The following is a 12,436-nucleotide window of genomic DNA, read 5'->3' on the forward strand; positions in this document are numbered from 1 at the left end:
AGATGTGTGACGATGTGTGACAGTAGTGTAAATCATAGATTGCTTAGCATGCAATTTAGATTGATGATTCTATTCATCAGTCCAATTGGCAAAATCAAACGTGTATCTGCTGAGACTTGAGAGTTAATCTTCTAAAGGTTCTAAACCTCAAAAAGCCATTCGAAATGGGGGCGTCGTTGAACGAAGCGTCCAGTTACGACATGTCGTGTGTAAGTGTGTGAACCCTGGTAAAACCCTTAGCTTGAAGAAACAGAGAAAGTCCAGAAATGGTGGAATGCATGCGCATACTGAAGGGAGAGTCGTCAGTCTTGACATTACTAAAAGCCTGCAAAACCCAATCCCATCTCCGCCAGCTCCACGCCCTCATCATCCGCAAAGGCCTAGATCAACACCACGTTCTCATTTCCCAACTCATCTCCCTCTCCTTCCTCCCTTCCTACTCCACCGCCGTCTTCAACCACCTCACCGCCCCCACCACCTACCTCTGGAACTCTCTCCTCAGATCCCACTGCGAGACTTCAACCCTCTCCTCCACCCTCTCCCTCTTCATCCGCATGAAGAGGGGGGACGCCGCGCCGGACAGGTGCACGTACCCGTCGCTGGTGAAGGCGTGCGCAGCGGAGGGGAGGGTAAAGGAAGGAAGTGCGGTGCACGCGTCGGCGGTGCGGTGCGGGGTGGGCGGTGATGTGTACGTGGGGACTTGTTTGGTTGACTTGTATGGGAAATGTGGGGAGGTTGAGTGTGCACGGAAGGTGTTCGATGAAATGTCGACGAGGAATGTGGTGACGTGGACGGCTCTGGTTGTTGGGTATGCCGGTGTAGGGGACATGGCGGAGGCGATGAGCGTGTTTGATGAGATGCCGGCCAGGAATGTGGTGTCGTGGAATTCGGTTATTAGGGGGTTTGTTGGGTTGGGGGATATGCGGCATGCGAGGAGGGTGTTTGATCGAATGCCTGGGAGGAATGTGGTTTCTGTTACTACTATGATTGATGGGTATGCCAAGTGTGGGGATATGACATCGGCGAGGGTTTTGTTTGAGCAGGTTCCGGTGAAAGATGTAGTAATGTGGTCGGCCTTGATATCGGGGTATGTGCAAAATGGTATGCCTGAGCAGGCTGTGGAAATGTTTGTTGAGATGAGTCGTGGGAATGTGAAACCGGATGAGTTTGTTGTGGTGAGTTTGATGTCAGCTTGTTCGCAAGTGGGTAGCTTCGGACTGGCTGAATGGGTGGATTCGTACTTGAGTAATAGCTCAATTAATATTTGTTCGCCGCATGTTCTAGCGGCTCTGATTGACATGAATGCAAAGTGTGGGAATATGGAAAGAGCAATGAGTTTGTTTGATATTATGCCAAAACGGGACCTAATCACATATTGTTCAATGACACAAGGGTTATCTATTCACGGCCGAGGGAAACAGGCTGTTGCCCTGTTCAATGAGATGTTAAGTGAAGGTTTGGCACCAGATGAGGTAGCTTTTACAGTGATCCTTACAGCTTGTAGCCGTTCTGAGCTTGTTGAGGAGGGTTGGTATTTCTTTGAATTGATGAGAGGTAAATACAGTATGATACCTTCTCCTGAACACTATGCATGCATGGTTGATCTTCTTGGTCGGTCGGGACAGTTAAAAGAAGCTTATGAGCTTCTACAGTCAATGCATGTGGAACCTCATGCTGGTGCTTGGGGTGCACTACTTGGAGCCTGTAAGCTACATTGCAATGTTGAGTTAGGGCAGTTGATTGCTAATCGACTTTTTGTGCTTCAACCCGAAAATGCTGGTACTTATGTGCTCCTGTCAGACATCAATGCAGACTTTCACCGATGGTTGGATGTCTCTGTTTTGAGGAACAAAATGAATGAGAGAGGCATAAAAAAGATACCCGGTATCAGTTCAATTAATTTAGAAGGCTGAGGCAACTCTCTATATCCATTGCTCTGGAATAAAAACATATCAGCATCATGTTCCTTGAGGTCTACATTGCGGAGTTGATTGATTTATAAAGTTTAGTTGGATGTTTATTGGTGCTCTAGGAACCATAACTGCAGGCATATCTTGTACACCACTCTTAGAGATAAACTTTTTTCTTAATTAAAGGATTGGTGAGGACAGTTTGGTTGCAGATATCATGTCATATGGTTCTGATATGGCAGGATGTTTGGGTGTCAATGTGTATCTTTGGCTGTGACTTTCTGAGTGCTTGGGAAGGCAATAGTAAAGCTCCAAATTCACGGATATGAAAAGCGAACAATTTTCCTACCAAACTGAGCCCGGCTCTCCAAGAATGCTATTATTGTAAGGGATCTTCCCTATAGGGGCGGTTTACAGCACTTCATATGCTGAACAATGATTATCTCCTGAATTAAAGAGTGAGACATTCTGTGTTGAGTCATGTTCATCCAAGTATGAGATTGCAATTGCAGAATGAAGTGCTGCCCCCAATGGTAGAGCCTCCTCGTCGATAAAGAAGTAGGGTGAGTGTGCTTCTATATCTGATTTCAGAGTCTCATTCCCCGTGCCAATAACAAAAATTACAGCAGCAGTTTTCTCAGCGAAGTAGCTAAAATCTTCTGCAAACATGGTCAGTGGCAGAAGCCGTACATTGTTGCCCAAGAAGGACCTGACCAACATTCTTCACATGTTCGTAGAGTGCTTGATCATTAGCCATTGGTGGATGAGGCAACGGAATTTCCTCAAGAAAGTCCAGCATAGCACTACAACGATGCACAGCCGCTTGCTGCTCTATGACCTGTATGTAAAAAGCACTTAGTGACCAACTCTTTGAAATATTCAGTGTTCGCATAATAAGGACATGTAAACCTGTCTAATCCTTTCTTGGATGTAGTAGAGACCCTCTGAAGTCAAGCTCCTGTATGTTCCCCCAAGCTTCACACTCTCTGGGATCACATTTCCTGCTTGGCCGCCCTCTATGTACCCTACTGTTACCACCTACGTGATGAAGATGGAGTATGGAAATCGTTGCTTCTAGATTGATCGTAAAAAGCTGAACTATTATATGTTCTGCCATAGAATGATTTTACATCTGGTTTGAGATGTTCAATAGAATGCAAATAAATCGAGTCCAAAGTGCTTACTCCAGGTTCAAGGGGATTTTTCTCTCGAGACACAATCTGTTGCAGAGCAAGTATTGCAAAGGCTGCTGCGACAATCGGATCCCTGGTCTCATGTGGCGCTGCACCATGGCCTCCTATTCCTTGTATTGTAGCTTTGAAGAGCCCTACGCCACCAACTATTTGACCAGGCCTCGAAGCTTTGGTACCTGTTGGTATATGTGGATAGACATGGAGGGCGAAGATTCCATCAATATCATCTAACACACCATGTTGTAACATATGGTAAGCACCAGCATAACCCTCTTCTCCAGGCTGGAAAACTAGCTTCACGGTTCCCTTGAATCACATATTGAAACATTAGCACCCACAATACATAGTTTCACTGTATTACATAAATATCTTTTACATTTACCTTCAACATCTTTTTTCTTGAAGCAATTTTGCTGCTCCTAGTAGCATCGCGACGTGTGAATCATGACCACAAGCATGCATCTTTCCATCAATCTTGCTCTTGTACTCCCACTCTACTAGTTCCTGCCAGATCACAGGATTGATGAGAAGTATCAGTCATTCCCAGAATGAAAAAATAGTAGCTTTTGATCAACTCTAAAAAAGTATAACAGAGCACCAGCACTATAAGGTAAAACAGAGACGGACGTATCGAGAACCTGAAGAGGGAGAGCATCCATGTCCGCTCTAAGAGCAAAGACTGGTTTAGACCCAGTCCCAATTGAAGCCACCACTCCAGTCTTTGCCACTGGCCACTTGTACTTAACTCCAAGCGAGTCAAGCTCGGACCTGATCAGCTCACTTGTCTTGTGATAGGAGCACTTTGTGCGACGTTCTTAACATGTTTTTACCTTCATTCGTAAATTCAGACTTCTTTGGTTTTATGTTTTGATTGCATGAACTCCTGAAATATGTGTGTATCCGTGTGTAGCATCTATGGGCAGTAGGATTTCGGATTTTTATTTAGGTTTTATTTCAATTTATTCCTTTAATTTGTGCATCTAAATCAATGCTTGAGGAAGCCAATGTCATAGTTCTCCTAAGGTTGCGATTTCATTCACCAAAGTGTTCATTGATTGAATATGCGTTTCGTGTTTCAATTATTGATATTTGTTTAAGGTTGTGATAGTTCTAGGAATTTGCATGTTTAATCAAGATGAGTGACGCCATGCTTGCTTACATGTCTCCAATTCGACTTATTGTGCTTATGTGCTACTTTGTTGTTTAACTAGGACGCTTCGTTATGTTGAACTCTTTGTAGCATATGTTTAGAATTGAACGCTTCGTTGATTCTAAATAATTAAGAAGTCTTAACGATTAGATGAACCGCTTCGGACTCTAATTAGAATTGGAATTGAAATGGACTTAGATATAATCAAAATAAGTCGCTGCCTATATGTTGTTCTAGACGTGTTATACATGTTTCTTGAGTAGAATTCGTGTTTTGGTTATGTGATGAATGGTTGATCAATTGTATATAAGTAATTTATGATTTATTTTAAGTTGTAGTTTTAGAATCCAAATCAAATCCCTCAATAACATGATAAGCGTTGAGGCCCTTTTGATTCTCCGGACTGAACGATCCCTGCTTATTCTATACTAACAATGATATTTTTCAGGGTATTTTATAGACGTTCTAACCAACGATCTATCATCTTGTGCTCTTGAAATCCCAACTCTGGATACTGATGAATTCTTCTTCTCAACCCTATCATCCATTTAGAGAATTCAGGCTCCCTCGCCGATTTCCCCAACTCCCAAATCAGGAACTCGAGCTCTGATCCACAATTAGCATCATCTGAAGCCTGAGATTGGTAAAACAGTGTTGCTGCTAATAACCCAAGAGTGAAAGTGGAAACCATGAGTGTTGCTGTGGACTTGAGGACAAAGATTCTATTGAATTCTAGGTGCCTCATTTGTGAGTCTGTTAAACTTCAGGCGGAGAAGTGGTGGTTCAGAGTTTCAGATTTTCTAAACGTGCGTGAGAAAGCTGTTATGTCCCTTTCAAGAACCGGCAGCTTCATTAAGCAAAACACGGGAACCATTATCCTTTGCTTAAAATGTGATTCATTACGTCAATCCCAAACAAAATGAATAATTCCTACTGAAAATATAGAGAACAAAGAGAGGGAGGATGAGTTTGTATAAGCAAAGTTTGGTAAGAACTACCTTTTGTCAGTAAGATTATGACGTACAACTGTACAAGGGCATGACACTGGAATGGTCAGTTAAGTCTGCTATTTTTTTTGGGTCCAAAGCTAAGTTACTATCTTTGGTGACTATATCTAACATTCAAGATTCCAATCATAAATGCAGTAGTTGTGATGATAAGATTAGCTTCACAAAATTAGAAAGGAATGAAATGAATGCTAGAAATAGTGCTTCAATATCCCATACGTTTTACTGCGTTTTATTTTCTAAGAGGTATACATAGACATATGGTCTTATTTTTTTACCAAGTTATTGCATCATTGCCATCCAAATAACTGCAGCATGAAGTGTTGCTCCTTGGAAGAGATTCCTCATCAATAAAGAAGTTGGGCGAGTGCAAGTTCTTGTCTGATTTTAGAGTCGCATTCCTTATTCCAACGATAAACATCGCAGCCGGAACCTTCTCAGCAAATAAGCTAAGATCCTCAGAACCCGTGGTCAATGGCATAAGCTGCACATTAGGTTTCCCAACAAGGACCTCACCGACTTTCTTTATATGATCGTACATTGCTTCATTATTAACCATTGCTGGATGAGGCTTTGGCTTTTCCTCCATGAAGTCCACCACCGCAGTGCAACGATGCACGGCTACTTGCCGCTCTATGACCTGTGTGGGCAGATAGTCTTTTTGTTCCTTATATCTACCCACCAGTCTTTTATGAGATTAGTATGATCAATGATTGCCTATGAATATACAGGAAAAAGAAGCAAGATTACTCTGGATTCAAGAGGATCTGTCTCCCGAGAAACGATTTGTTGGAGAGCTATGTTGCACGGACATGGACACGGATACGGTGACACGACACGGCGCGACACGGCGACACGGAAAAACCCAAAAACAGAGGATCCGACACGGCTTCGACACGGCAAATAAAATATATATATTTATATATTAAATACATAAAAAGATACTAAAATTTGACATAAGGATAATCTTATTAACAAAATAGTGTTCTAAATCCATTACAAATAACAATCAAACAACTTCAAATAGATTGTAAGTGCAAATGAAGAGATGTTCATAAATGACATATGCAATAGCCACAATAGGCAGCAACTTTAGAGTTTGGACGTTTGGGCAACAACTTTGCACCTTCAACAATGCAACACCTAATACACAATAAGAGTTGGTCATTCCATAATCAATCTAAACATCTTAATCATTCCATAATAATTGAAATAATAGAGAATATATAGCTAAGAATTTACCTACTAATCACCTTCAATAGTCCATCTCATCATTAACAAGCATCCTTTCTAATGCCGGTTCATCAAGGGACAATTCTGCAAGCTCAAGCACATCATCATTAATCCCCGGTTCCATAGACTCATGACCATCTCCCGTAAGATCCCACATTGAGTCCCTATCTTTATAATAGGTAGGCTCGGCCTTTGCCAAAAGTCGAAGATTTGTATGAACATACACCAAATCTTGAGCTCTTTTTGGTTCCAACTTGTTCCTCTTCAAACCTTGTATGAAGCTATATGTACTCCAATTTATTTCGCAACAAGAAGATGAACAAGGTTGATTAACCAACCTCAAAGCCAAAGATTGGAGTCTTGGTGTAGAAGCTCCATAGGAGGCCCACCAAATTAGAGGCTCAAAATAAAACTTGTTTTCCAAAGCATCCGGTCTTGAGTAATCACCCATGTTCAATGAAAAATATCCATATTCTTCCATCACTTTATTACGAACTTGCGGATCCGGATAGAGCTTGATAAGACATCTCCTCCTCTCATTGGTGAGCTCGGTATCTCTATGTGGAGCAACCCAGTTAAGATCCTCTTCAAGCCATTGAGAGCTATAATACTTTGGGTTCAAAGAGTGAGCCATGCAATAAAGTGAGGTGGAACTCTTAGTCCACCGAGCAATCAAGGTGGAGTACACCACATCATAAAACCTTGATGCATCACAATGAATTGATAAGACATTGGCAAACTCGGGAGTATAAATTGCCTTCTTCACTTTCTCTATCATTGTATCCCACCACTCGTAAACCAAGTGAAGACAAGGCTTATCCAAATCGGCTATCCTTATCATCTCATATATAGGTGACATAAATGCAATCATGAAATCAATTTGCTCCCACAAGGTGTCACTCAATAGCATTTCCTTCACCGCTCTTGCCTTCTTAACATCATCTTCTCTATACATGTCCCATCTTGGACTAATCACCATTTGTTGCATGCTATTCTTCACATCTCTAAACCTTTTAAGCATCACATAATGGGAAGCAAATCTTGTCTCGGCAACTTGAAGCAACTTCAAGGCACAATTATCATTATACATGGACAAACGCATGTTATGGTTCACGATAAAATTCTTTATGAACCAAACATCATTGCAAACATCCATAAGCCACCCCAACTCTTTTTCCACATTCTCCCCGGGTAGATAAGCTTTAGCTTTCAAAGTATCTTTCAAAACAAGATTGAGTGTATGTACCACACATGGTGTCCAAAATATGTGTGGATGTGCCTCTTCAACCATTGCACCGGCAGCAGCACAAACAGGCGCATTATCCGTCACCACTTGAACCACATTTTCCGAACCAATCTCATTGATGGATGCCAAAAGCAATTTTGAAATTTCAGTTTTGTCTTTGGTCGTCCCATCACAATTGACCGCTCTCAACATCATAGCCTTGTTTGTAGCAGCAGCCATCATATTGATTAATGGCCTCTTTTGGCCATCAGTCCACCCATCGGAACACAAGCTCACACCGGTCTCTTTCCATGTCTTCTTCACAGGTTCCAATGTCTGCTCAACATGACGCCTCTCATTATCAAGTAGTGTGGTCCGCAAAGCATTGTACCCTAGAGGAACATAACCCGGAATATTGCTAGCACGGGTGTAAGAGCTTCGGTAGAGAGGATTCCTTGCAACATTGAACGATAGTCCACTACTGTAAAACAATCTCGCAATCTCAGCATCACATTGTTGCCTATCTTCAATCTTGAAAGCTTTGGCTAGTTGTGGACTCACTCTTCTCTTTTTTGCTTCATCATCCCTCTCCATCAATGGAAAATAGCTTGAACCACTTCCGGAAAAACTAGAAGAGGGAGGCAAAGGAACCTTATTAGGAGCCCTCTCTCGCAATTGCTGCGCACACCAATCAAGAAGTTGTTGCATCTCTTGCATTTTTGCTTGTGTGACTTTGGTGCAAGGCTTGATCCCTTTTCTTGGGATTTTAAGAAAATGAGCCTCGACTCTAGAATGTGACCCATTGAATCTCTTTTCGCAGAAACTACAAGTGAAAGTCACATTTCCTCCTCCTGCTCTTGCAACACCGTCGGCATCAACAACTATATCCTTAGTGACATATTTCCAAAGTGGCGCAGATAAATTTTCCTCCACATTTGAATCGACACTAGGTTCTGTAGATGCTGCTGAAGTACTCATCCTGTGCAATTGAATCACAATATGCAAACTTTACACCATATACCGTAAGTCCATTTTTAATCTAACACATATATAAGTCCATGCATAAATTGATTGAACAAAGATGGAGAATTCTCAGTCTAACACATAAACAAATTGAACCATAGGTCATTCATGTTGGAAGGAAAACTTCTATTGTTATACAAGAATGTCTTCAGCGGTGTACATGATTTTTTGAATTGGAAGGAAAACTTCTATTGGATTTCTATAACAATAGAAATACAATTACTCTTCCCAACCAACCATTCATTTTGCTTCTTTTTGCAATAATTTTTTTTCATATTTGAACATGGGAAATCTTATTAAGCATATGAATTTCATTGATCATGAATCTGTTTTTTTTTTTACTGATGCAGATCAAGATGAACAATGAGTATGATGATGAAGACACATTTATTATTGAGGCCAGCGTCTTTGATGTATTGCTTAAGCAAATGATGATTTTTAAGGTTCTAATTATTTCAAATGCAGTTCCTCCTTTTCATGGTGTATTTGGTGCTTTTGCTCAATGGTTCTAAATCTGCATTGACTGGGATAGATTTGCAAATCAGCCTTTGGGTTTGGAGTTGAACTTAATGGAATGCATGAAAATTGACATGTTAATAATGCATGGACCCTTTTCACTATCAGATATTCTATTTACATAGCAGTCTGTCATTCATGTATTTGTGTGAAAGATAAAGACTGGATTAGACGTGTTTTGCCATTTTGAATTAATAAGATTCAGACTTGCGATATGCATAACAAAGGCCACAGCATAGAAGTCTATAATCAACACCAAAAGTATCCTAGACATCATCTCTAGCTTGCCTGGTCTTGTGCAGAGGCGCAAATACTGTGATATTAATTAGTTGGATCATCATTTTCTCCAAGAACAATCAAATTTACTCTACAGTTGAGTGCTGCACAATATGACTTTGATTTAGTACTGTAGATTGGACTCCCGTTTCCCACTAAGAATTAAACCTAACATTATCATCCAAATTCACCATAGATGCAAAGACAAAGAAGATGCCAAATGTTACCATATATGGTGATGGATCACAGAAGAGCATCATCACTGGGAATCATAACACATGGAGTTAGATTTTTGAAAACTGCAACGTTTGGTACGGCTCAAAAAATAACATCATAATGTGTGCTCCACTTAATGCCAATAGAACATGGGGTGTAAAATATATATATATATAGTATATATGATCTTGGATCCACACCTGTGCACTCACCCACCGCACTTACCTCCTTCCTCCATTTAGTCCATTATCTTCATACAAATATACATATATATCAAATTCTAACCCAGTAACCCACAGTCCCACAGTCCCACAGACCCACACCCACACTGATTTGAGGTCGAAAGACGAAAAGAAAAAGAAAGAATTACTTACAGATATGAGGTCGGAGGCTGGAGAGGTCGCCGGTCTGAGGTCGTCGGTCGGAGCTGGAGGCTGGGTTCGGCTTGTGGTCGTTGGGTTCAGCTTTTCTCACTCTGGGAACTATTTGGGAAGAATAGGAAGAATGAGAGAAGTGCGGCTCCCTCTAGCTCTCTGTGTTAGGTCAGTTCAATTTTTTTTTAAAAAAAATGGTGATGTGGCGTGTCGAAACCGTGTCGACGCCGTGTCGAGAAATGGTCAACGTGTCGCAACCGTGTCGAAAAAGTTTGACTTTTCGGACAAGCCACGTGGCGTGTCGGACGCCGTGTCGGTACGTATCGGCGTGTCGGGGAGCGTCCGCCATAGAAGAAAACGATAATTAAATTAAAGATAATTAAGGCTACATAATTGATAATTGACCCGTTACGTCTATTGATCATTAACGTCATTAATTTATTATGTTATTTACTTTAACAACGGCACACTAATGGTGTTTTTCCTTCAACACTCCCCATTGTGTCGAGTTAAAGATAAAACGGTGCATATAGTGTTGCCTCATTAAAAACCTTGCCAAGTAACAAATCTGAGTGGGAGAAAATAAAACCTTGGTCGAAGGGGAAAAAACACAACACACCTATTGCATTTGAGATTAACATATATGTGCTAGATTCCCCCTGATGTCTGCACCTCCTCCTAATCTTTACATAAATCATAAGAGCTTTGATAACTTTTGCAAATTTACTTTAAGCATATCTGGCGACAACGTAGATAGTGTTCATCTTTACCATGTCGTTTTCTCTTTTCTGTATGGAGACTAAATAAGCCTAAACCTTTAGGTATTATTGTTGCGTGGGCGCAGACCTATACAACGAATGAAATGTCAAGTCTTGCATATTGTGTTAAGTGCAATGATGCGTCTTTGCCCTTGTATATGGAATCTCATTACCTAACACTTACTCGTCATCTTCCATTTAGACGAAGACGGATCTATCTTTAAAGACTTTAACTGATAATGAGAGTTATAGAAGTCTCACTTTTAACCTTTAGAGTGTTTGAAGCCGATTGATGGTTAATCATCAATATTACAGTCCTCAAGATCTATTTCAAGTATGTGTCTTCCCAAAGATCATTTTCAATCTTGACTTAGGATTTGTAATAACGACATCTTTTTAGTTCATCAAAAGACTATGCAAATCCATATTGAATACGCAATGACATAATTCTTCTGATCCCTATTCCAAATCAAGTATTTACTTCGTGCACGTTTCAATTCCTTTTGTAGTGTAACATGGTTTAGTACGATTTCTTGGGTGATAAAGTCTGTTCTATGACTTTCATGTATATCTCTTAAATTCAATCCTCATAGAGATATTTTATTATAACATTCATAAGCTGCATTTGACAGTTTTTCGGAAACTACCAAACTGATAAAGTAGTGGAGTGCAATGACATCCATTACGAGAATATCTCATTGTGGTCCATTACAAAAGAATATCTCCTCGTAGTCAATTCCAGTGTGTTTAGTGAGAGACCTTATGCCATAAGGTGAGTGAATGGTCTAAATATCAGTTTTGGTATCGTATTGGTCAAGAGGTAAAACGATATATCGGGGGATATATCGGTTTTATCGGGGATATATCGGTTTGATCGGATTTGCTTATTTTCAATAAAATTATATTTCAATATGTACCAAATAAACTAAAAAACGGTATTAAGTAAACTAAAGAAAATAAATACTTGATTTAATGACAATTAAAGTACACGAACGACATCTAATAATAAAAATAGGTATTTAAGAATGATTATTTAGACTTGACATTCATCATATATATAATATATATAAATCAAAAATATATATGAAAAATTGAAAAAAAAAATAAGTTTTTTTTTAAAAAAAGAGGAAATAAATATTAAAAAATTAAACAAAAATTGAAAAAATAATAAAAAAATCAAAGTTTGACCGATATTTGACCATTGACCATCATTTCTGCGTTGACCGATAAATTTTAACCGATATGCTCTTATCGTATCGGATTGAAATATCAGTGATATATCGGCTATATCGGCGATATCGGCGATATTTCGAACAGAGGGTGAGTCTAAACTCTTATTTCTCATAAGTATCCTAACAAAGACATATGATAGGGTTTATACTTGAGGTGTCGACTTCACTTGCCTAAATACATATCTCTTTATTAGTGAAGTTTAGTTCTTGCTGGATCGCATCTTTCCATTATGCCAAAATTACTACGTTAGTATTTCTCAATGAAGTATCGTTCAATATCAAGACTCAATATCCTACATCCTTATGTGGTTTGTATTTGTAGA

The 12,436-nt window shown here is 39.9% G+C and overlaps 3 protein-coding genes and 1 pseudogene across 3 annotated transcripts; 1 reads left to right on the forward strand and 3 right to left on the reverse strand.

Annotated features, from left to right (window-relative positions):
- The first annotated feature begins 235 nt into the window (after nucleotides 1-235).
- On the forward strand, nucleotides 236-1,920 carry LOC126800931 (putative pentatricopeptide repeat-containing protein At5g37570). The gene has a single exon (XM_050528363.1). It carries the CDS (start codon nucleotides 267-269, stop codon nucleotides 1,911-1,913), a length of 1,647 nt encoding a protein of 548 aa, XP_050384320.1. The 5' UTR covers nucleotides 236-266; the 3' UTR covers nucleotides 1,914-1,920.
- A 384-nt stretch (nucleotides 1,921-2,304) lies between these two features.
- LOC126800934 (IAA-amino acid hydrolase ILR1-like) lies at nucleotides 2,305-5,324 on the reverse strand (annotated as a pseudogene).
- Nucleotides 5,325-5,534: 210 nt separating this feature from the next.
- LOC126796889 (IAA-amino acid hydrolase ILR1-like) lies at nucleotides 5,535-5,849 on the reverse strand. The gene has a single exon (XM_050523602.1). The coding sequence runs from the start codon at nucleotides 5,847-5,849 to the stop codon at nucleotides 5,535-5,537; it is 315 nt and encodes a 104-aa protein (XP_050379559.1).
- A 666-nt stretch (nucleotides 5,850-6,515) lies between these two features.
- LOC126796890 (uncharacterized) lies at nucleotides 6,516-8,696 on the reverse strand. Its single transcript, XM_050523604.1, has one exon. The coding sequence runs from the start codon at nucleotides 8,694-8,696 to the stop codon at nucleotides 6,516-6,518; it is 2,181 nt and encodes a 726-aa protein (XP_050379561.1).
- Nucleotides 8,697-12,436: the final 3,740 nt, after the last annotated feature.

The sequence above is a fragment of the Argentina anserina genome, chromosome 6 (genome assembly GCF_933775445.1).
Source record: "Argentina anserina chromosome 6, drPotAnse1.1, whole genome shotgun sequence".
Taxonomy (NCBI): domain Eukaryota; kingdom Viridiplantae; phylum Streptophyta; class Magnoliopsida; order Rosales; family Rosaceae; genus Argentina; species Argentina anserina.

Coding starts and splice junctions, on each gene's coding strand:
- LOC126796889 (XM_050523602.1), bottom strand. CDS start 5,849: ATGGAGGAAAAGCCAAAGCCTCATCCAGCAATGGTTAATAATGAAGCA.
- LOC126796890 (XM_050523604.1), bottom strand. CDS start 8,696: ATGAGTACTTCAGCAGCATCTACAGAACCTAGTGTCGATTCAAATGTG.
- LOC126800931 (XM_050528363.1), top strand. CDS start 267: ATGGTGGAATGCATGCGCATACTGAAGGGAGAGTCGTCAGTCTTGACA.